The sequence below is a fragment of the Hyperolius riggenbachi genome, chromosome 3, assembly GCF_040937935.1.
Source record: "Hyperolius riggenbachi isolate aHypRig1 chromosome 3, aHypRig1.pri, whole genome shotgun sequence".
In the NCBI taxonomy this organism is placed as follows: Eukaryota; Metazoa; Chordata; class Amphibia; order Anura; family Hyperoliidae; genus Hyperolius; species Hyperolius riggenbachi.
Genome location: NC_090648.1, coordinates 3,014,557 through 3,040,382, shown reverse-complemented (window position 1 = coordinate 3,040,382; position 25,826 = coordinate 3,014,557). Strand labels below are relative to the sequence as shown.

The window sequence follows — 25,826 nt, the reverse complement described above, 5'->3', positions numbered from 1 at the left end:
GTGGTCTGACCACAGCTCCCAGCAGAGGGAACACTGCCTATATATGGAGGAGGACACATGGTGACATCATACCTGGTCACTATACACAGAGGGGACACAATGTACAGACACGTGGTCTGACCACAGCTCCCAGCAGAGGGAACACTGGCTATATATGGAGGAGGACACATGGTGACATCACACCTGGTCACTATACACACAGGGAGGGGACACAATGTACAGACACGTGGCCTGACCACAGCTCCCAGCAGAGGGAACACTGCCTATATATGGAGGAGGACACATGGTGACATCATACCTGGTCACTATACACACACAGGGAGGGGACACAATGTACAGACACGTGGCCTGACCACAGCTCCCAGCAGAGGGAACACTGGCTATATATGGAGGAGGACACATGGTGACATCACACCTGGTCACTATACACACAGAGGGGACACAATGTACAGACACGTGGCCTGACCACAGCTCCCAGCAGAGGGAACACTGGCTATATATTGAGGAGGACACATGGTGACAGCATACCTGGTCACTATACACACAGGGAGGGGACACAATGTACAGACACGTGGTCTGACCACAGCTCCCCAGCAGAGGGAACACTGGCTATATATGGAGGAGGACACATGGTGACATCACACCTGGTCACTATACACACACAGGGGACACAATGTACAGACACGTGGTCTGACCACAGCTCCCAGCAGAGGGAACACTGGCTATATATGGAGGAGGACACATGGTGACATCACACCTGGTCACTATACACACAGAGGGGACACAATGTACAGACACGTGGTCTGACCACAGCTCCCAGCAGAGGGAACACTGCCTATATATGGAGGAGGACACATGGTGACATCATACCTGGTCACTATACACACACAGGGGACACAATGTACAGACACGTGGCCTGACCACAGCTCCCAGCAGAGGGAACACTGGCTATATATGGAGGAGGACACATGGTGACATCATACCTGGTCACTATACACACAGGGGACACAGTGTACAGACACGTGGTCTGACCACAGCTCCCAGCAGAGGGAACACTGGCTATATATGGAGGAGGACACATGGTGACAGCATACCTGGTCACTATACACACAGAGGGGACACAATGTACAGACACGTGGTCTGACCACAGCTCCCAGCAGAGGGAACACTGGCTATATATGGAGGAGGACACATGGTGACAGCATACCTGGTCACTATACACACAGGGAGGGGACACAATGTACAGACACGTGGTCTGACCACAGCTCCCAGCAGAGGGAACACTGGCTATATATGGAGGAGGACACATGGTGACATCATACCTGGTCACTATACACACAGGGGACACAATGTACAGACACGTGGTCTGACCACAGCTCCCCAGCAGAGGGAACACTGGCTATATATGGAGGAGGACACATGGTGACAGCATACCTGGTCACTATACACACAGGGAGGGGACACAATGTACAGACACGTGGTCTGACCACAGCTCCCCAGCAGAGGGAACACTGGCTATATATGGAGGAGGACACATGGTGACATCATACCTGGTCACTATACACACACAGGGGACACAATGTACAGACACGTGGTCTGACCACAGCTCCCAGCAGAGGGAACACTGGCTATATATGGAGGAGGACACATGGTGACAGCATACCTGGTCACTATACACACAGAGGACACAATGTACAGACGTGTATTCAGTTACAGCTAGGGGGGGGGGGGGGGGGGGGAGATTTTGTTAGGCCATATTACAATCACTTCCTGCTTTTATAAACCAAGTGCAGTGTGGTCCAATATTAGTCGTGTTGCAGATATACAGACATGAAACCAACGGACATGGATTCTGGCGATACCTCTAAGGACTAGCTGTACATGGGTTATTGCAAGGCTTTCCAACCATGGCGTTTCTTGTTCAGGCATTATACAGAGCTGGATGAGAGCCATAGTACTGCCAGTGTAACACAGATAGGATTCTGTAGGCTATGCAGCAATAGGAAACCATAACACCCATCATCATCCCTCAATCTCAACTCCTGGAATACAAGCCAGCCCAGGAAGAGAGCTGGGTCCCACTGGTGGTCACCCAATGTCACACAAGGATCAGAGGCTGAGAAAGATATTCCCTGAGCCTCCCCTCCTGCCAGATCGACAACCACCCAATCTTAAACAGATGATTCTCAGGAGAGCCTTGAATAGGCCAGACCAAAATGGAACATCGCCCTGCTGAGAAAAGATGTAAGACCTGCAAACACATCCATTCCACCGACAGGATACCAATACCAGGTACACAACTGGATTACAGAGTACAAGACACCTGTCACGGACGAGCCATGAAAAAAACGCAACTGCTCTGTTTTCTGCACCGATTGTGATTTACGGTACAATTACAATTGTATGTGTGGCTATAGCAGAATGCAAAGCACTTGGGGTTGCTTGTGTTTGGATGACCTTGTGTCTTTGTTAGACAACTTGAATAGCCAGGTTTTCACAGATTGAGTTGTCACAGGTTCATGCGAAAAACTCTGACAGGGTTATTTAGCCTTGTTACAGTTACCTACAAAGGGATAAGTCAGGAAATCCACAGCAGGGGGCCCATTCAAAAACTAGGATCCCTTAAAGGGCCCATACACTGGTCCATTTCAGCCATCGATTCTATCAGGATCGATCGATTTGCAGTCGTTTTCAATCAATTTGATCTGACAGGATAGAAAATATAGGTTGATCTGTTGCTGGCAGCAGATCGATGGCCCAAAAAGTTGCATTGGATCTAATGGTCCAATAATGCATTTAGATCGAATTCCAATAGATTTCATTCTGAAATCTATTGAAAATGTGTTGCTAGTGTGTGGCACACATCAGATAGATTCCTGTCAGATTCCACCTGACAGGCATCTGACAGAAATCTGATGGTCAATCTGTTGCAAATCTATAAGTGTATGGCCACCTATAGACATTCTGGCAACAGCCCAACACGACTTCTAGTGTGAGCAGCACATGATGGAACTATACTCATTGTTTGGAAAGATAGCAGAATGCCACTGACTATCTCTACAGTTATACCACATTCAAGCGCAGATTAAATTGTGCACGTTTTCAGATATCGTGGCCGTTCATAACTCTTTCCAAAGCAGAGATTAAATTTTGATGTAACTAATTGGGTTAGACTATTGCTCTTTAGTCTCGATGGAACTACTGTGTGTGTGAGAGATAGATATAGATAAAGATATAGATATGCAACTCTGATTGGTTTGTAAACCGGAGGGGGCAGGCTTCGTCCCACCCCAAAACTAGCTTCAATAAAACCAAGGTACAGGCAGGGGGGGGGGGGGGGGAGTTATCCCATTTTCCATCTGACCAGAACCAGCTGGAAGACCTTTCATGCCGGGTTCCCTGTTGCCTTCAATCTGAAACAGAGGACTGTTCCCTGTGCTTAGAGTCTCCACAAAGGATAGTTTTCTCCCAATCATTAAGTATCCGTTTCTTTATTTTACACTGGGCTATTCTTCTCTATAATGGTTACTTTTAATAATTTTCTGTATATATTGTTTATATTGCTTTAATAATAAAAAGAGAAAGTGATTTGGTCTCAGCTGCAGCCCTGCTTTCATCCAGCAGAGAGGATCCTAGCCTTCCTGAAGAGTCGCTATCCTGGAGTATTGTATCAGCATGCCAGGGTGTGAACGATTTTTATCTGCAGGTCTAGATTAGTCAGAAAGGTTTCTCTCAGCCTGTAAATGAGAATAGTGGAAGCCCTGTACCTGAAATACTGTATGTAAAATGTTTCTGCAGCCCGTACGCTCCCTCCTAGCCTGTCTGCTGCCCAATTCTGGCAGTTTCAGCACAGATTGCAAGTACGAGGTTGGACAGTCTGTGTGCTAAGATAGATTGGAAAGCATTGAGTGGTCTGGTCACTAGGGGGCGTGTGACAGCACCTTTTCTGTGCTTCTTCTAATGTGGAATATAAGATTGTGTGCGCTAAATGCCCCAAAGGAATCTATGTGAGAGAAAGCAGAGATTTTCGGTGAGCTTATGAAACAGCACAGGTTTACCATTAACAGGAAAGGCAAAAGTGAAAATGCTGATCTCCCAGTGCCCACACACTTCTGCTCACGTGGCCACAGTTTGCGTGATCTTCTCGTCACTGTATTATGGGTGGCTCCAAATTGCGCAACTATAGAGAGACAAAGCTCACACATTGGCTAAAAACTGTAGATGAAGGTTTGCATAAGGATCATCATTTCCTGCGCAGATTTTTTTTTATTTCATGTCCCAAACTTTGTAGTTCTGGTGATGGTAAGAAGGGCTTTAAATTGCACATTGTGTGTAGCCTGACCAAGTGGTGTTTGAGTTACGATGTCTCCTCCTCACACGAATACTGGGAATATACATTGGGCTCTTGTCACAATAAGCAGGTCAGTATAATCAATCATTTTGGATGGTAAAGTATCTCCTGCGGTATTTTACACTTTTTTTTTTCCAAAATTCACAAAAGTTTTCCCCCATGAGGCAGAAATTCGGTAATTTACAGAACAAACTGCCTTAATTCACTAAGCTGTGGTGGGAAAGTGCGCCTTACCAGCCTTCTATCAGCAGGCAGGCAGAGAGCTGTGTGTGACTTGGATGTTGTCAGCGCTATGCATACAGTCATCCCTTTAGATGTGCTGCAGCCACCAGGGGGAGCTCTTCTGTATGCTAGAATTATCTAAAGGGATGCAGGGATACCCGCAGAATTGTCAGCTTCTTCTGCATTGATAAACACCCACCAGCATCCCTGTCACATCCAATCACAGTGAGGAGCAGGCTGTGTGGCTCTCCCCAGAGGCTGCCTGGCTCTCCCCACTGGCTGCCTGACTCTCCCCACTGGCTGCCTGGCTCTCCCCACTGGCTGCCTGACTCTCCCCACTGGCTGCCTGACTCTCCCCACTGGCTGCCTGACTCTCCCCACTGGCTGCCTGACTCTCCCCACTGGCTGCCTGACTCTCCCCACTGGCTGCCTGACTCTCCCCACTGGCTGCCTGACTCTCCCCACTGGCTGCCTGACTCTCCCCACTGGCTGCCTGACTCTCCCCACTGGCTGCCTGACTCTCCCCACTGGCTGCCTGACTCTCCCCACTGGCTGCCTGACTCTCCCCACTGGCTGCCTGACTCTCCCCACTGGCTGCCTGACTCTCCCCACTGGCTGCCTGACTCTCCCCACTGGCTGCCTGACTCTCCCCACTGGCTGCCTGACTCTCCCCACTGGCTGCCTGACTCTCCCCACTGGCTGCCTGACTCTCCCCACTGGCTGCCTGACTCTCCCCACTGGCTGCCTGACTCTCCCCACTGGCTGCCTGACTCTCCCCACTGGCTGCCTGGCTCTCCCCACTGGCTGCCTGGCTCTCCCCACTGGCTGCCTGGCTCTCCCCACTGGCTGCCTGACTCTCCCCACTGGCTGCCTGACTCTCCCCACTGGCTGCCTGACTCTCCCCACTGGCTGCCTGACTCTCCCCACTGGCTGCCTGACTCTCCCCACTGGCTGCCTGGCTCTCCCCACTGGCTGCCTGGCTCTCCCCACTGGCTGCCTGGCTCTCCCCACTGGCTGCCTGGCTCTCCCCTCTGGCTGCCTGGCTCTCCCCACTGGCTGCCTGACTCTCCCCAGAGCCTGTCTGTCAGGTTACCGCACAGACACAGCATGTGGAGAGCAGGTTATCAGCTGCTGTGGGCTGGAGAAAAATACCCAACACTATTGGCTGGTAATTGAAACGCGGAAACCTTTGTGATTTTACATTTCTTGACATTTCCTGAGGTAATTACCGCACAAGTTGGTAATTTACCTCATTGGGCAGCACGGTGGCATAGTGGTTAGTGCTCTCGCCTTGCAGCGCTGGGTCCCTGGTTCGAATCCCAGCCAGGGCACTATCTGCAAAGAGTTTGTATGTTCTCTCCGTGTCTGCGTGGGTTTCCACCGGGCACTCCGGTTTCCTCCCACACTCCAAAAACATACGGATAAGTTAATTGGCTCCCCCTAAAAAAAAAAAAAAAAATTGGCCCTAGACTACAGTACTTACACTACATAATATAGACATATGGCAATGGTAGGGATTAGATTGTGAGCTCCTTTGAGGGACAGTTAGTGACAAGATATATATATATATATACACTGTACAGCGCTGCGTAATATGTCGGCGCTATATAAATACTAAATAATAATAATAATAATAGTCGGGAACAGTGACTTTCTGTGCAGTAACAGGGTAAGTGAATTGTAACTTGGGAAGGTGACGGGTAAAATCAGCTGTTTTCAGCATTACTGAATGCTCTAAGGCCTGGAACCCACTGAAATCAGCAAACGCAAAACGCAACCGCTAGCGTTTTGTCTGAGCGGTTTGCAAGCGGATTCATGCGCGTTTTTGGTCGTGTTTCGCAACATTGTATTTTTTTGCCCAGCGGGTGCGTAGCGTTTTGATCCTGATTGGTCCTGTGAATTATTTTTCATTTTGTTACAGTGTGCTGAACCGCAAAACCGCTCAGTTTAGGTTTTGCTGAGCGTTTCCGCTAGCGTTTCAATACTTTACATTGAAGCGCTAACGCTCCCAAAATGCTGCACGTCCTGCGTTTGAGAAACGCAAACGCTCCTGTGGAAGTTGCCCCATCCATTAACATTAGCCCAGCGTTTTGGCAAACTGCTAGCGTATCGCAGTGCTGCCAAAAGCGCTCCTGTGGGTTCCAGCCCTTATGGTTTGTGAATAGCGACCAATGAGGTGGTTTGCGGGTTTTTTTTAGCAGATTTTCTGATCGATTTCCATTCACTTCTATGAGAAAATCGTTCAGAAAAACTAATTCAGATCAGACCTGTTGCATAAGTTTGTGGAATGTGATGTTCAAGCAAACAAGTGGTCTTATCTTTTGGTCATATTAGCTGGCATATTTTTTTTTTTTTTTAGTTAAGTATTTATATAGCGCTGACATATTACACAGTGCTGTACAGAGTACATAGTCATGTTACTGACTGTCCTCAGAGGAGCTCACACTCTAATCCTACCATAGTCATAGTCTAATGTCCTACCATATTATTATTATGTATTTATATAGCACTGACATCTCCTGCAGCACATTACAGAGTACATAGTCATGTCACTGACTGTCCTCAGAGGAGCTCACACTCTAATCCTACCATAGTCATAGTCTAATGCCCTACCATATTATTATTATGTATTTATATAGCACTGACATCTTCTGCAGCACATTACAGAGTACATAGTCATGTCACTGACTGTCCTCAGAGGAGCTCACACTCTAATCCTACCATAGTCATAGTCTAATGCCCTACCATATTATTATTATGTATTTATATAGCACTGACATCTCCTGTAACACTTTACAGAGTACATAGTCATGTCACTGACTGTCCTCAGAGGAGCTCACACTCTAATCCTATCATAGTCATAGTCTAATGTCCTACCATATTATTATTATTATGCATTTATATAGCACTGACATCTTCTGCAGCACATTACAGAGTACATACTCATGTCACTGACTGTCCTCAGAGGAGCTCACACTCTAATCCTACCATAGTCATAGTCTAATGGCCTACCGTATTATTATTATTATGTATTTACAGTGGTGTGAAAAACTATTTGCCCCCTTCCTGATTTCTTATTCTTTTGCATGTTTGTCACACTTAAATGTTTCTGCTCATCAAAAACCATTAAATATTAGTCAAAGATAATATAATTGAACACAAAATGCAGTTTTAAATGATTTTTTTTTATTATTTAGTGAGGGGAAAAAAAAAAAAAAAAAAAAAAAAACCCCGCAAAACCTACATGGCCCTGTGTGAAAAAGTGATTGCCCCCCTTGTTCAAAAATAACTTAACTGTGGTTTATCACATCTGAGTTTAATTTCTGTAGTCACCCCCAGGCCTGATTACTGCCACACCTGTTTCATTCAAGAAATCACTTAAATAGGAGCTATCTGACACAGAGTAGACCAAAAGCACCTCAAAAGCTAGACATCATGCCAAGATCCAAAGAAATTCAGAAACAAATGAGAACAAGAGTACTGTAATTGAGATCTATCAGTATGGTAAAGGTTATAAAGCCATTTCTAAAGTTTTGGGACTCCAGCAAACCACAGTGAGAGCCATTATCCACAAATGGCAAAAACATGGAACAGTGATGAACCTTCCCAGGAGTGGCCGGCCGACCAAAATTACCCCAAGAGCGCAGAGAAAACTCATCCGAGAGGCCACAAAAGACCCCAGGACAACATCTAAAGAACTGCAGGCCTCACTTGCCTCAATTAAGATCAGTGTTCACAACTCCACCATAAGAAAGAGACTGGGCGAAAACGGCTTGCATGGAAGATATCCAAGGCGCAAACCACTTTTAAGCAAAAAGAACATGAAGGCTCGTCTCAATTTTGCTAAAAAAAATCTCACCGATTGCCAAGACTTGTGGGAAAATACCTTGTGGACCGCCGAGACAAAAGTTTAACTTTTTGGAAGGTGCGTGTCCTGTTACATCTGTCGTAGAAGTAACACAGCATTTCAGCAGAAGAACATCATACCAACAGTAAAATATGGTGGTGGTAGTGTGATGGTCTGGGGTTGTTTTGCTGCTTCAGGACCTGGAAGGCTTGCTGTGATAGATGGAACCATGAATTCTACTGTCTACCAAAAAATCCTGAAGGAGAATGTCCGGCCATCTGTTCGTCAACTCAAGCTGAAGCGATCTTGGGTGCTGCAGCAGGACAATGACCCAAAAACACACCAGCAAATCCACCTCTGAATGGCTGAAGAAAAACAAAATTAAGACTTTGGAGTGGCCTAGTCAAAGTCCTGACCTGAATCCTATTGAGATGTTGTAGAATGACCTTAAAAAGGCATTTCATGCTAGAAAACCCTCAAATAAAGCTGAATTACAACAATTCTGCAAAGATGAGTGGGCCAAAATTCCTCCAGAGCGCTGTAAAAGACTTGTTGCAAGTTATCGCAAACGCTTGATTGCAGTTATTGCTGCTAAGGGTGGCCCAACCAGTTATTAGGTTCAGGGGGCAATTTCTTTTTCACACAGGGCCATGGAGGTTTTTAGTTTTTTTGCTCACTAAATAATAAAAACCATCATTTAAAACTGCATTTTGTGTTCAATTAGGTTATCTTTAAGTTACATAGTTACATAGTAACTAATGGTTAACGGTTTTTGATGAGCAGAAACATTTTAGTGTGACAAACATGCAAAAGAATAAGAAATCAGGAAGGGGGCAAATAGTTTTTCACACCACTGTATATAGCACTGACATCTTCTGCAGCACTGTACAGATTACATAGTCATGTCACTGACTGTCCTCAGAGGAGCTCACACTCTAATCCTACCATAGTCATAGTCTAATGTCCTACCATATTATTATTATTATGTATTTATATAGCACTGACATCTTCTGCAGCACATTACAGAGTACATAGTCATGTCACTGACTGTCCTCAGAGGAGCTCACACTCTAATCCTACCATAGTCCTAGTCCAATGTCCTACCATATTATTATTATGTATTTATATAGCACTGACATCTTCTGCAGCACATTACAGAGTACATAGTCATGTCACTGACTGTCCTCAGAGGAGCTCACACTCTAATCCTACCATAGTCCTAGTCCAATGTCCTACCATATTATTATGTAGGTATATAGCACTGACATATTCTGCAGCACATTACAGAGTACATAGTCATGTCACTGACTGTCCATCAGAGGGACCCACAATCTAATCCCTACCATAGTTGTGTGTCTATGTATGTATTGTATTTTATGTATCATGTAGTGCATGTATCAGTCTAGGGCCAATTTAGGGGGAGCTAATTAACTTATCTGTATGTATTTGGAATGTAGGAGGAAACCAGAGTGCCTGGAGAAAACCCACACAGACACGGGGAAACCATACAAAATCCTTGCAGGTGTTGGCCAGGCTGAGATTCGAACTGGAGACCCAGCGCTGCAAGGTGAAAGCGCTAACCACTATGCCGCCGTGCTGAGATACAGTGCAGACCTGTCTCAGCATGTACAGGATGGGGGAGGGGCTATAGGAGAGGTGGGAGGAGCTACAGTATACAGATACAGTGCAGACCTGTCTCCTCAGCATGTACAGGATGGGGGAGGGGCTATAGGAGAGGTGGGAGGAGATACAGTATAGAGACACAGTGCAGACCTGTCTCCTCAGCATGTACAGGATGGGGAGGGGCTATAGGAGAGGTGGGAGGAGCTACAGTAAACAGTATAGAGATAGAGTGCAGACCTGTCTCAGCATGTACAGGATGGGGGAGGGGCTATAGGAGAGGTGGGAGGAGCTAGAGTATACAGTATAGAGATACAGTGCAGAGCTGTCTCCTCAGCATGTACAGGATGGGGGAGGAGCTGCAGTATAGGGTGGGAGGAGCTATAGGAGAGGTGGGAGGAGCTACAGTATAGAGATACAGTGCAGACCTGTCTCCTCAGCATGTACAGGATGGGGGAGGGGCTGCAGTATGAGGGTGGGAAGAGCTGTAGGAGAGGTGCGAGGAGCCATAGTATACTCACAGTGCAGGCCTGTCTCCTCAGCATGTAGAGGATGGGGAGGGGCTATAGGAGAGGTGGGAGGAGCTACAGTATACAGTATAGAGATACAGTGCAGACCTGTCTCCTCAGCATGTACAGGACGGGGGAGGGGCTGCAGTATGAGGGTGGGAGGAGCTGCAGGAGAGGTGGGAGGAGCCATAGTATACTCACAGTGCAGACCTGTCTCCTCAGCATGTACAGGATGGGGGAGGGGCTACAGTACAGGGTGGGAGGAGCTATAGGATAGGTGGGAGGAGCTACAGTATAGAGATAGTGCAGACCTGTCTCCTCAGCATGTACAGGATAGGGAGGAGCTATAAGAGAGGTGGGAGGAGCTACAGTATACAGTATAGCAGTGGTTCCCAACCCATGTGCCGCGACACATACATGTGTCGCGGCAGCTTTGGGTATGTGTCGCGGCTCTCGGAGAGGAAGCGCAGTGGAGGGAGAACTGTGGGCAGCGGCGGAGAAGGGGGCCATCTCCCCCCCTTCTCTCACCTTAGGGTGCTCTGCCTCCCTCACTCTCCCCTCCGATACTAACTGTGGCGGGCTGGCGGCGCTTGGCAGTGGGCGGGACTTACCTTCCGTGACGCTCCATGCGCCGGCCGGAAGTTCTGGCTCTGCAGCCGCTGCTCTGGTCTGGATCAGGCCAGAGTAGTGGCAAATCATCCCGCGCCGGCGACGAGACCAGACGGGACAGAGACACGGAAGGTAAGTTCCGCCCCTCTGCCAGCCACCGCACTTGTTCCGGAGGAGAGAGCGAGAGCATCCTGAGGTGCCGCTCTCCTTCCCTCGCTCTCTCCTCCTGGGGGGGGGGGGCACCTGGCTACATATACTGGGCACATATACTGGGGACATATACCCCTGGCTACATATACTGGGGACATATACCTCTGCCTACATATACTGGGCACATATACCCCTGCCTACATATACCCCTGCCTACATATACTGGGGACATATACACCTGCCTACATATACTGGGGACATATACCCCTGCCTACATATACTGGGGACATATACACCTGCCTACATATACTGGGGACATATACACCTGCCTACATATACTGGGGACATATACACCTGCCTACATATACTGGGGACATATACACCTGCCTACATATACTGGGGACATATACCCCTGCCTACATATACTGGGGACATATACCCCTGCCTACATATACTGGGGACATATACACCTGCCTACATATACTGGGGACATATACCCCTGCCTACATATACTGTGGACATATACACCTGCCTACATATACTGTGGACATATACACCTGCCTACATATACTGTGGACATATACACCTGCCTACATATACTGTGGACATATACACCTGCCTACATATACTGGGGACATATACACCTGCCTACATATACTGGGGACATATACACCTGCCTACATATACTGGGGACATATACACCTGCCTACATATACTGGGGACATATACACCTGCCTACATATACTGGGGACATATACCTCTGGCTACATATACTGGGGACATATACCTCTGGCTACATATACTGGGGACATATACCTCTGGCTACATATACTGGGGACATATACCTCTGGCTACATATACTGGGGACATATACACCTGCCTACATATACCCCTGTCTACATATACTGGGGACATATACCCCTGCCTACATATACTGGGGACATATACCCCTGCCTACATATACTGGGGACATATACGCCTGCCTACATATACTGGGGACATATACCCCTGACTACATATACTGGGGACATATACCCCTGACTACATATACTGGGGACATATACCCCTGACTACATATACTGGGGACATATACCCCTGCCTACATATACTGGGGACATATCCCCCTGCCTACATATACTGGGGACATATCCCCCTGCCTACATATACTGGGGACAAATACCCCTGCCTACATATACTGGGGACATATACCCCTGCCTACATATACTGGGGACATATACCTCTGCCTACATATACTGGGGACATATACCCCTGCCTACATATCCTGGGCACATATACCCCTGGCTACATATCCTGGGCACATATACCCCTGGCTACATATCCTGGGCACATATACCCCTGGCTACATATCCTGGGCACATATACCCCTGGCTACATATACTGGGCACATATACCCCTGGCTACATATACTGGGCACATATATCCCTGGCTACATATACTGGGCACAACTGGCTGTTTGTCATTATGTGCATTTACTGGTGAAAAGCTGTCTCTTATTATGTGAATTTACTGGTGAAAAGCTGTCTCTTATGTGCATTTACTGGTGAAACGCTGTCTCTTATGTGCATTTAGTGGGGAAACGCTGTCTCTTATGTGCATTTAGTGGGGAAACGCTGTCTCTTATGTGCATTTAGTGGGGAAACGCTGTCTCTCATTACATGCATTTAGTCTACGTGTCACGGAGATCTGAACGTTTGGTTTGATGTGTCACGACTCCAAAAAGGTTGGGAACCACTGCAGTATAGAGATACAGTGCAGACCTGTCTCCTCAGCATGTACAGGATGGGGGAGGAGCTATAGGAGAGGTGGGAGGAGCTACAGTATACAGTATAGAGATACAGTGCAGACTTGTCTCCTCAACATGTACAGGACGGGGGAGGGGCTGCAGTATGAGGGGGAGGAGCTATAGGAGAGGTGGGAGGAGCCATAGTATACTCACAGTGCGGACCTGTCTCCTCAGCATGTAGAGGATGGGGGAGGGGCTGTAGGAGAGGTGGGAGGAGCTACAGTATAGAGATACAGTGCAGACCTGTCTCCTCAGCATGTACAGGATGGGGAGGGGCTATAGGAGAGGTGGGAGGAGCCATAGTATAGAGATACAGTGCAGACCTGTCTCCTCAGCATGTACAGGATGGGGAGGGGCTATAGGAGAGGTGGGAGGAGCTACAGTAGAGATACAGTGCAGACCTGTCTCCTCAGCATGTACAGGATGGGGAGGGGCTATAGGAGAGGTGGGAGGAGCTACAGTATAGAGATACAGTGCAGACCTGTCTCCTCAGCATGTACAGGATGGGGAGGGGCTATAGGAGAGGTGGGAGGAGCCATAGTATACTCACAGTGCAGGCCTGTCTCCTCAGCATGTACATGATGGGGGAGGGGCTATAGGAGAGGTGGGAGGAGCTACAGTATACAGTATAGAGATACAGTGCGGACCTGTCTCCTCAGCATGTACAGGACAGGGGAGGGGCTGCAGTATTGGGGTGGGAGGAGCTATAGGAGAGGTGGGAGGAGCAACAGTATACTCACAGTGCGGACCTGTCTCCTCAGCATGTAGAGGATGGGGGAGGGGCTGTAGGAGAGGTAGGAGGAGCTACAGTATAGAGATACAGTGCAGACCTGTCTCCTCAGCATGTACAGGATGGGGAGGGGCTATAGGAGAGGTGGGAGGAGCCATAGTATAGAGATACAGTGCAGACCTGTCTCCTCAGCATGTACAGGATGGGGGAGGGGCTATAGGAGAGGTGGGAGGAGCTACAGTAGAGATACAGTGCAGACCTGTCTCAGCATGTACAGGATGGGGGAGGGGCTATAGGAGAGGTGGGAGGAGCCATAGTATAGAGATACAGTGCAGACCTGTCTCCTCAGCATGTACAGGATGGGGGAGGGGCTGTAGGAGAGGTGGGAGGAGCCACAGTATACTCACAGTGCAGACCTGTCTCCTCAGCATGTACATGATGGGGGAGGGGCTATAGGAGAGGTGGGAGGAGCTACAGTATACAGTATAGAGATACAGTGCGGACCTGTCTCCTCAGCATGTACAGGACGGGGGAGGGGCTGCAGTATTGGGGTGGGAGGAGCTATAGGAGATGTGGGAGGAGCCACAGTATACTCACAGTGCGGACCTGTCTCCTCAGCATGTAGAGGATGAAGCTCCAGAGTTTGGCCGCGAACGCCACGAACCCTCGCAGGCCGAGCAGCCCCGGCGTCCGCATCATCCCGGGGGTGGGCGGGGTCAGCACGGCGGACGGGCGTCGGACGGGGTTCCGCTTATCGCATACCGGGCACACAGCCGCTGAGGAGACGTCTGACAGCCGCCATGGCTGGGAGCCCGCGTCACTTCCTCTCATACCGGGACACACCTACTGCGCACGCGCCACTTCACTCGTACGCCGCGCCTGCGCACTATATGCCGAGCGCTGCACCCACTGCGCATGTCCGAGCCGCGCGCCCTACACTGCGCCTACTGCGCGTGCGTCGCCTCTTCCCGCCACTTCAGACGGACGCTCCAGGCCGACCACGCCCACCGGTCCGAGGCCACGCGTCTCCTGCCAGCCTCTAACCCCGCCCCCTCCTACCGAATGCATCCAACTCCTCTCCGCCTGAGAAGACTTCCCCCATACCCCGCCTACTCTCTGCCTGAGAAAATTCCTGACCCCTCCCTCTCTGCTCCCGAGTATATCCGGCCACTGTAAGCCTGAGACAATATACCCCGCCCCCGCTACCTGAGGAGACTGCTGACCCCTCCCTCTCTGCTCCCGAGTATATCCGGCCACTGTAAGCCTGAGATAATATACCCCGCCCCCTCTGTGCCTGAGGAGACTGCTGACCCTGCCCCCTCTGCTCCCGAGTATATCCGGCCACTGTAAGCCTGAGACAATATACCCCGCCCCCTCTGTGCCTGAGGAGACTCCTGACCGCGCCCCCTCTGCTCCCGAGTATATCCGGCCGCTGTAAGCCTGAGGAGACAATATACCCCGCCCCCTCTGTACCTTGTTGGCTGATGGTGGTTAAGGGCTCTGCCTCTGACACAGGAGACCAGGGTTCGAATCTCGGCTCTGCCTGTTCAGTAAGCCAGCACTAATTCAGTAGGAGACCTTTGGCAAGTCTCCCTTACACTGCTACTGCCAATAGAGCGCCCCCTAGTGGCTGCTGCTCTGGCGCTTTGAGTCCGCAAGGAGAAAAGCGCAATATAAATGTTATTTGTCTTGTCTACCTGAGGAGACTGCTGACCCCGCCCCCTCTGCTCCCGCGTACATCTGGCCGCTGAAAGCCCGAGGAGCCAATATACCCCGCCCCCTCTGCGCCTGAGGAGACTCCTGACTCCGCCCCCTCAGCTCCCGAGTATATCTGGCCGCTGTAAGCCTGAAGAGAGATTATACCCCGCCCCCTCTGTGCCTGAGGAGACTGCTGACCCCGCCCACTCTGCTCCCGAGTATATCCGGCCACTGTAAGCCTGAGATAATATACCCCGCCCCCTCTGCGCCTCAGGAGACTCCTGACCCCGCCCCCTCAGCTCCCGAGTATATCCGGCCACTGTAAGCCTGAGATAATATACCCCGCCCCCTCTGTGCCTGAGGAGACTCCTGACCCTGCCCCCTCTGCTCCCGAGTATATCCGGCCACTGTAAGCCTGAGATAATATACCCCGCCCCCTCTGTGCCTGAGGAGACTGCTGACCCTGCCCCCTCTGCTCCCGAGTATATCCGGCCACTGTAAGCCTGAGATAATATACCCCGCCCCCTCTGTGCCTGAGGAGACTCCTGACCGCGCCCCCTCTGCTCCCGAGTATATCCGGCCACTGTAAGCCTGAGGAGACAATATACCCCGCCCCCTCTGTACCTTGTTGGCTGATGGTGGTTAAGGGCTCTGCCTCTGACACAGGAGACCAGGGTTCGAATCTCGGCTCTGCCTGTTCAGTAAGCCAGCACTAATTCAGTAGGAGACCTTTGGCAAGTCTCCCTTACACTGCTACTGCCAATAGAGCGCCCCCTAGTGGCTGCTGCTCTGCTCTGGCGCTTTGAGTCCGCAAGGAGAAAAGTGCAATATAAATGTTATTTGTCTTGTCTTGTCTACCTGAGGAGACTGCTGACCCCGCCCCCTCTGCTCCCGCGTACATCTGGCCGCTGAAAGCCCGAGGAGCCAATATACCCCGCCCCCTCTGCGCCTGAGGAGACTCCTGACTCCGCCCCCTCAGCTCCCGAGTATATCCGGCCGCTGTAAGCCTGAAGAGAGAATATACCCCGCCCCCTCTGTGTCTGAGGAGACTGCTGACCCCGCCCACTCTGCTCCCGAGTATATCCGGCCGCTGTAAGCCTGAGGAGAGAATATACCCCGCCCCCTCTGTGCCTGAGGAGACTGCTGACCCCGCCCACTCTGCTCCCGAGTATATCCGGCCACTGTAAGCCTGAGATAATATACCCCGCCCCCTCTGTGCCTGAGGAGACTGCTGACCCTGCCCCCTCTGCTCCCGAGTATATCCGGCCACTGTAAGCCTGAGATAATATACCCCGCCCCCTCTGTGCCTGAGGAGACTCCTGACCCCGCCCCCTCTGCTCCCGAGTATATCCGGCCACTGTAAGCCTGAGATAATATACCCCGCCCCCCTCTGTGCCTATGGAGACTACTGACCGCGCCCCCTCTGCTCCCGAGTATATCCGGCCACTGTAAGCCTGAGATAATATACCCTGCCCCCTCTGTGCCTATGGAGACTACTGACCGCGCCCCCTCTGCTCCCGAGTATATCCGGCCACTGTAAGCCTGAGATAATATACCCCGCCCCCTCTGTGCCTGAGGAGACTGCTGACTCCGCCCCCTCCGCTCCCGAGTATATCCGGCCACTGTAAGCCTGAGATAATATACCCCGCCCCCTCTGTGCCTATGGAGACTACTGACCGCGCCCCCTCTGCTCCCGAGTATATCCGGCCGCTGTAAGCCTGAGGAGAGAATATACCCCACCCCCTCTGCGCCTGAGGAGACTGCTGACTCCGCCCCCTCTGCTCCCGAGTATATCCGGCTGCTGTAAGCCTGAGACAATATACCCCGCCCCCTCTGTGCCTGAGGAGACTCCTGACCCCGCCCCCTCTGCTCCCGAGTATATCCGGCCGCTGTAAGCCTGAGGAGAGAATATACCCCGTCCCCTCTGTGCCTGAGGAGACTGCTGACCCCGCCCCCTCTGCTCCCGAGTATATCCGGCTGCTGTAAACCTGAGACAATATACCCCGCCCCCTCTGCGCCTGAGGAGACTCCTGACCCCGCCCCCTCTGCTCCCGAGTATATCCGGCCGCTGTAAGCCTGAGACAATATACCCCGCCCCCTCTGTGCCTGAGGAGACTCCTGACCCCGCCCCCTCTGCTCCCAAGTATATCCGGCCGCTGTAAGCCTGAGACAATATACCCCGCCCCCTCTGTGCCTGAGGAGACTCCTGACCCCGCCCGCTCTGCTCCCGAGTATATCCGGCTGCTGTAAGCTTGAGACAATATACCCCGCCCCCTCTGTGCCTGAGGAGACTCCTGACCCCGCCCCCTCTGCTCCCGAGTATATCCGGCTGCTGTAAGCCTGAGACAATATACCCCGCCCCCTCTGTGCCTGAGGAGACTCCTGACCCCGCCCCCTCTGCTCCCGAGTATATCCGGCCGCTGTAAGCCTGAGACAATATACCCTGCCCCCTCTGTGCCTGAGGAGACTCCTGACCCCGCCCCCTCTGCTCCCGAGTATATCCGGCCGCTGTAAGCCTGAGGAGAGAATATACCCCGCCCCCTCTGTGCCTGAGGAGACTCCTGACTCCGCCCCTCTGCTCCCGAGTATATCCGCGGCTGTAAGCCTGAGGAGACAATATACCCCGCCCCCTCTGTGCCTGAGGAGACTCCTGACCCCGCCCCCTCTGCTCCCAAGTATATCCGGCTGCTGTAAGCCTGAGACAATATACCCCGCCCCCTCTGTGCCTGAGGAGACTCCTGACCCCGCCCCCTCTGCTCCCAAGTATATCCGGCTGCTGTAAGCCTGAGACAATATACCACGCTCCCTCTGTGCCTGAGGAGACTCCTGACCCCGCCCCCTCTGCTCCCGAGTATATCCGGCTGCTGTAAGCCTGAGGAGAGAATATACCCCGCCCCCTCTGTGCCTGAGGAGACTCCTGACCCCGCCCCCTCTGCTCCCGAGTATATTCGGCCGCTGTAAGCCTGAGACAATATACCCCGCCCCCTCTGTGCCTGAGGAGACTCCTGACCCCGCCCCCTCTGCTCCCGAGTATATCCGGCCGCTGTAAGCCTGAGGAGACAAAATACCCCGCCCCCTCTGTGCCTGAGGAGACTACTGACCCCGCCCCCTCTGCTCCCGAGTATATCCGGCTGCTGTAAGCCTGAGACAATATACCCCGCCCCCTCTGTGCCTGAGGAGACTCCTGACCCCGCCCCCTCTGCTCCCGAGTATATCCGGCCGCTGTAAGCCTGAGACAATATACCCCGCCCCCTCTGTGCCTGAGGAGACTGCTGACTCCGCCCCCTCTGCTCCCGAGTATATCCGGCTGCTGTAAGCCTGAGACAATATACCCCGCCCCCTCTGTACCTGAGAAAACTCCTGATTCCGCCCCCTCTGCTCCCGAGTATATCCGGCCGCTGTAAGCCGGAGGAGACAATATACCCCGCCCCCTCTGTGCCTGAGGAGACTACTGACCCCGCCCCCTCTGCTCCCGAGTATATCCGGCTGCTGTAAGCCTGAGACAATATACCCCGCCCCCTCTGCGCCTGAGGAGACTGCTGACTCCGCCCCCTCTGCTCCCGAGTATATCCGGCTGCTGTAAGCCTGAGACAATATACCCCGCCCCCTCTGTGCCTGAGGAGACTGCTGACTCCGCCCCCTCTGCTCCCGAGTATATCCGGCCGCTGTAAGCCTGAGGAGATAATATACCCCGCCCCCTCTGTGCCTGAGGAGACTCCTGACCCCGCCCCCTCTGCTCCCGAGTATATCCGGCTGCTGTAAGCCTGAGACAATATACCCCGCCCCCTCTGTGCCTGAGGAGACTCCTGACCCCGCCCCCTCTGCTCCCGAGTATATCCGGCTGCTGTAAGCCTGAGGAGACAATATACCCCGCCCCCTCTGTGCCTGTGGAGACTTCTGACCCCGCCCTCTCTGCTCCCGAGTATATCCGGCTGCTGTAAGCCTGAGGAGACAATATACCCCGCCCCCTCTGTGCCTGTGGAGACTTCTGACCCCGCCCCCTCTGCTCCCGAGTATATCCGGCTGCTGTAAGCCTGAGACAATATACCCCGCCCCCTCTGTGCCTGAGGAGACTCCTGACCCCGCCCCCTCTGCTCCCGAGTATATCCGGCTGCTGTAAGCCTGAGGAGACAATATACCCCGCCCCCTCTGTGCCTGTGGAGACTTCTGACCCCGCCCCCTCTGCTCCCGAGTATATCCGGCTGCTGTAAGCCTGTCAGAACTGTTCCAGTATTATAAAAGGTGACCACTTTAATTTTAGTTCCTTTCATCGGATGTCTGATGTGGTCACCTTTTATAATACTGGAACAGTTCTGACAGCTGAGACACGGAAATGCTCCATGGAGTTGATGTATCTAACTATCCAACATGTATATCCTAAAATTGATACCATCAGACTGGAGATTGATCGATTAAAAAATGAACTTTTATTAAAAGCTGCTGTTGATGAATATGCTCATTTCAAAGTCAAATTAGATGATTTGATTAGAGAAACCAAAGAAACTACTTCAAAAACAAAGCTACAGAAGTTTCAAAGAGATGCACAGGATTATGCTACTAATCAAGTTTACACCTGGAGTCTGATTAGAAGAGCACAGCGAAAAGTAAGACGTGGATTTGGAGGAGCAGTGCCAGGACATTACAGGAATCAAGCTGAGTCTGAATCCGATGTGGAACAGCCAGGGGGCGCTAGACGTTTTTTTCCCGTAGGAGCCTCCGTAGATGCAGGAGGAGGAGACACAGACGACGCACGCATGCCAGCGCTGCGCTCCAAGGACTCGACCAGGGGGAAACCTTTTCACAACAGGGCGCACTATACAGCTCAGCGTCCGCCGCCGTCAGTGGGAACAATGCGGGTCACACGGAGCCAGACTCGCCGACAGCGCTGATCCCCAATGCCTCCACAGAGATGGATCATGTTGATTCTTTAAGGGAGCGCCCATACATTGATAGCCACAGTGGGGTTTGTACATCAGGGGATCAGGGACTTGTGATTAACATTTCTAAGAGAGAATTTGATGATGCAGAACTGACTGCCCTCAACCGAGGACTTAGTTTTGTCCCCAGCTTTTACCAAGAGATTTTTGACATTAAGGTAGACTTATATAAATTTACACGCAAATTGAAATGGCGTTTGTGGCATCATCAGAAAGAACCTGTGAATAGTCTAAATAGAGCCGTTACCAGCTCTGATAATGAAATCCCTGTGAGATTGAGAGAAGGAAGTAAATTGGAAGCACCTATTCAAAATGCCACTCTGGAGATTTTTGAAAAAACAGTATTACACTCCTTAGAACTGTCCTGGGAACATAATACATACAAATCTGCCCATAACATCACTGCTAAGGAAAGGAATGCATTAAAAAAGTTACAGATGGATGAAACTGTCGTTTTGAAAAAAGCCGATAAGGGCGGTGCCCTGGTTGTTCAGGAAACGAATGACTATATTTCTGAGCTGATGACACAGGTTGGGGACAGTGGAACCTATACAGCCTTATTGTGTGATCTGTCATCAGCAATTAAGACTGAACTTAGTGATTTGGTCACTGGGGCTTATGATGGAGTGATATCTCATAAGTTGAAATCTGCATTGCTCAAGGAACACTATGGGGTACCTGTTCTTTATACCTTACCCAAGGTGCATAAAGATCCCATCCATCCGCCAGGTCGCCCGATAGTGTCAGCCTCTGACTCCCTGCTGGGACCATTGGGTATTTACATTCATATTATACTGCAGCCGGTGGTTAAAGCTAATCCTTGTTGTTTACAGGACACTACTAACTTTCTAATTTTTTTGGATGAGATAGATACAACTGATATTAAATACCTTGTCAGTTTGGACGTAGTGAGTTTGTACACTAATATTCCTCATATTGAGGCCTTGCAATCAATGGATAGGTCATTACAGTGCAATATTGATTCCCGCATCAATGTCCCTTTTGTGATGAACTTGTTATGCCTATGTTTACGCTCAAATTATTTCAGGGTGCAGAAGGATTTCTTTTTGCAACTACGTGGCATCCCAATGGGGGCCCCTTATGCACCAACCTTGGATAACATCTTCATGGGAGAATTCGAAACTACGCCTATCTTAGGTAGCGACATTTTTAAGGAGTAATGCCTAAGGAGTTTTGTGGAAGAGTTGAATACCGTTCACAATACGATCAAGTTCACTTTGGAATTTCACGCTAGTAATTTGCATTTTCTCGATGTTGATGTGCACTTTGATGGAACTGTTTTCCAATACCGATTTATACAGGAAAAAAACAGATAGAAATAATGCTCTGTTAGCAAGCAGTTGTCATCCCCCTTCCTTGGTGAGAGGCCTACCAAAAAGCCAATTCATACGGGCCAGACGTATCACGTCCAGTGACGAGGCCTATTCCAGACAGGCGGATAGACTGACGCACAATTTTATAAAAAGAGGTTATAAGAAGGAAGAGGTACAAAACACAGCACACCGAGTGGCTCTATTGGACAGAAAAGAACTGAGACAAAGGAAATGTAGAGACCAGCAGAACAGGGGAGTCCAGTTTATTTCTACGTTTGATAATCATGCAAGATTAGTCAGAAAAAGTATTCTTGACAATTGGACCCTTATTGAGGCGGATCCCGTATTATCGAAAGTGTTCCCTATTCCTCCATCTTTTGTATATAGAAAGGGAGAGAGTATAAGGGATATGCTGGTTAAAGCCGACGTAAGGAAGAAAAATTTAAATTCAGGTCAGAGAGACACTTTCTTACCTAAAATATTGGGAGCATTTCCGTGTCTCAGCTGTCAGAACTGTTCCAGTATCATAAAAGGTGACCACATCAGACATCCGATGAAAGGAACTAAGATTAAAGTGAACGGCAACTTTTCATGTGTGACGCCTAATGTCATTTATATATTAAAATGTCCATGTGGCATGGGTTACGTAGGACAGACCACAAGACCTGTAGGTGTCAGAATTAATGAGCACCGCAGTGACATTAGGCTGTATGGAAAATATCATAACGATCCTAATAAAAAAAATGGATTCCCCTGTAGGTAAGCACTTCTTTGCGTGCAGCCACAGAGTAAGTGACTTGCGATGGTGCGTATTGGAGAAAGTGTTGACCAATACAGGTGTGAACGAACAAACAGCTCTATTGAGACGCGAGAGCAGATGGATAGATAAGCTAAGTACACTAACTCCGAATGGACTTAATGAGGACTTTAACTTAAGATGTTTTTTGTAGTAACTGTATTTGCAGTATTGAATGGACTGTCTCTTTAAATTGGCCGCGCTCTTGTAACTTTTTTGCATTAAGCTTGTGCCTGCCCTATTTTGGGGCGTGTTTTTTACTATGTGAGTCTTATATATATGTGAGCACTATATGTATTTGGTAGCACTTGATAAAGGCCTCCGGCCGAACGTTGTGTTTCTAGCTGCTATGTTACAATAAATATTTTGCTATAATTGCACAAATCCAGGTAGAGAGCCGGTCTTCCTTTTCAATTTGCTGAGTTTCCTGTGCACCTTCCTGGATCCAGGTGCTGACTGGTTGACTCCCTGGTACTTATTTCACAGTTCCTGCAGTAGAGCTACTGGACTTCTTTTCTGTTGTGGATTACTGACCTCTGCCGCCCATCTCATCCACCTCTCCTCCAGCTACTCTAATGCTGCCCCTCTCTGCCAATCCCTACTGACCTCTGCTGCCCACCTCTCCTCTGATGCTGCCCCTCTCTCCAATCCCTACTGACCTCTGCTGCCCATCTCATCCACCTCTTCTCCCACTCTTCTGATGCTGCTGCTCTCTGCTAATCCCTACTGACCTCTCCTACCCCTCTCATTAACCTCTCCTCCTGCTCCTCTGATGCTGCCCCTCTCTGCCAATCCCTACTGACCTCTGCTGCCTGTCTCACCCACCTCTCCTCCTGCTCCTCTGATGCAGCCCCTCTCTGCCAATCCCTACTGACCTCTGCTGCCCATCTCACCCACCTCTCCTCCTGCTCCTCTGCCAATCCCTACTGACCTCTGCTGCCCACCTCTCCTCTGATGCTGCCCCTCTCTCCAATCCCTACTGACCTCTGCTGCCCATCTCATCCACCTCTTCTCCCACTCTTCTGATGCTGCTGCTCTCTGCTAATCCCTACTGACCTCTCCTACCCCTCTCATTAACCTCTCCTCCTGCTCCTCTGATGCTGCTCCTCTCTGCCCTATTGACCTCTGCTGCCCATCTCATCCACCTCTGCTCTGATGCTGCCCCTCTCTGCCCTACTGACCTCTGCTGCCCATCTCATCCACCTCTCCTCCCGCTCCTCTGATGCTGCCCCTCTCTGCCAATCCCTACTGACCTCTGCTACCCCTCTCATCCACCTCTCTGCTAATCCCTACTGACCTCTGCTGCACCTCTCATCCACCTCTCCTCCTGCTCCTCTGATGCTGCCCCTCTCTACTGACCTCTGCTGCCCCTCTCATCCACCTCTCCTCCTGCTCCTCTGATGCTGCCCCTCTCTGCCAATCCCTACTGACCTCTGCTGCCCATCTCATCCACCTCTCCTCCCGCTCCTCTGATGCTGCCCCTCTCTGCTAATCCCTACGGACCTCTGCTGCTTGACTCCTCTACCCCTCCTCCCGCTCCTCTGATGCTGCCCTTCTCTGCCCGACTGACCTCTGCTGCCCATCTCATCCACCTCTCCTCTGATGCTGCTCCTCTCTGCCCTATTGACCTCTGCTGCCCATCTCATCCACCTCTCCTCCCGCTCCTCTGATGCTGCCCCTCTCTGCCAATCCCTACTGACCTCTGCTGCCTGCCTCATCCACCTCTCCTACCGCTCCTCTGATGCTGCTCTTCTCTGCCAATCCCTACTGACGTCTGCTGCCCATCTCATCCACCTCTCCTCCCACTCCTCTGATGCTGCCCCTCTCTGCCAATCCCTACTGACCTCTGCTGCCTGCCTCATCCACCTCTCCTCCCGCTCCTCTGATGCTGCCTCTCTCTGCTAATCCCTACTGACCTCTGCTGCCCATCTCATCCACCTCTCCTCCCGCTCCTCTGATGCTGCCACTCCCTACTGACCTCTGCTGCTTGCCTCATCCACCTCTCCTCCCGCTCCTCTGATGCTGCCACTCCCTGCCAATCCCTACTGACCTCTGCTGCTTGCCTCATCCACCTCTCCTCCTGCTCCTTTGATGCTGCCCCTCTCTGCCATTCCCTACTGACCTCTCCTCCGATGCTGCCCCTCTCTGCTAATCCCTACTGACCTCTGCTGCCCATCTCATCCATCTCTCCTCTGATGCTGCCCCTCTCTGCCCTACTGACCTCTGCTGCCCATCTCACCCACCTCTCCTCTGATGCTGCTCCTCTCTGCCCTACTGACCTCCGCTGCCCATCTCATCCACCTCTCCTCTGATGCTGCCCCTCTCTGCCCTACTGACCTCTGCTGCCCATCTCATCCACCTCTCCTCTGATGCTGCTCCTCTCTGCCCTACTGACCTCTGTTGCCCATCTCATCCACCTCTCCTCCCGCTCCTCTGATGCTGCCCCTCTCTGCCAATCCCTACTGACCTCTGCTGCCCATCTCATCCACCTCTCCTCTGATGCTGCCCCTCTCTGCCCTACTGACCTCTGCTGCCCCTCTCATCCACCTCTCCTCTGATGCTGCCCCTCTCTGCCCTACTGACCTCTGCTGCCCATCTCATCCACCTCTCCTCCCGCTCCTCTGATGCTGCCCCTCTCTGCTAATCCCTACGGACCTCTGCTGCCTGTCTCATCCACCTCTCTTCTGATGCTGCCCTTTTCTGCCCTACTGACTTCTGCTGCCCATCTCATCCACCTCTCCTCTGATGCTGCTCCTCTCTGCCCTACTGACCTCTGCAGCCCATCTCATCCACCTCTCCTCCCGATCCTCTGATGCTGTTCTTCTCTGCCCTACTGACCTCTGCTGCCCACCTAATCCACCTCTCCTCCCGCTCCTCTTCTCTGCCCTACTGATCTCTGCTGCCCATCTCATCCACCTCTCCTCCTGCTCCTCTCTGCCAATCCCTACTGACCTCTGCTACCCCTCTCCTCCACCTCTCTGCACACTTCTCTGATGCTGCCCTTCTCTGCCAATCCCTACTGACCTCTGCTGCCCATCTCATCCAGCTCTCCTCTGATGCTGCCCCTCCCTGCCAGTCCCTTCTGACCTCTGCTGCCCATCTCATCCACCTCTCCTCCCGCTCTCTGATGCTGCCACTCTCTGCTAATCCCTACTGACCTCTGCTGTCTGTCTCATCCACCTCTCCTCCTGCTCCTCTGATGCTGCCCTTCTCTGCCAA

General features: G+C 51.1%; 1 protein-coding gene across 2 annotated transcripts in view; it reads right to left on the bottom strand.

Moving 5' to 3' along the window:
* Positions 1-14,866, bottom strand: part of CTDNEP1 (CTD nuclear envelope phosphatase 1) — a 61,422-nt gene extending 46,556 nt beyond the window's left edge. Inside the window, exon 1 of one of the 2 annotated variants that reach the window (XM_068271951.1) lies at positions 14,440-14,866. In XM_068271951.1, coding sequence (XP_068128052.1) covers positions 14,440-14,673 — 234 coding nt within the window. In that variant the 5' untranslated portion in view covers positions 14,674-14,866. The remainder of the gene's footprint in view (positions 1-14,439) is intronic. The other variant, XM_068271950.1, reaches the window with a different exon arrangement.
* Between the last annotated feature and the right edge of the window lie 10,960 nt (positions 14,867-25,826).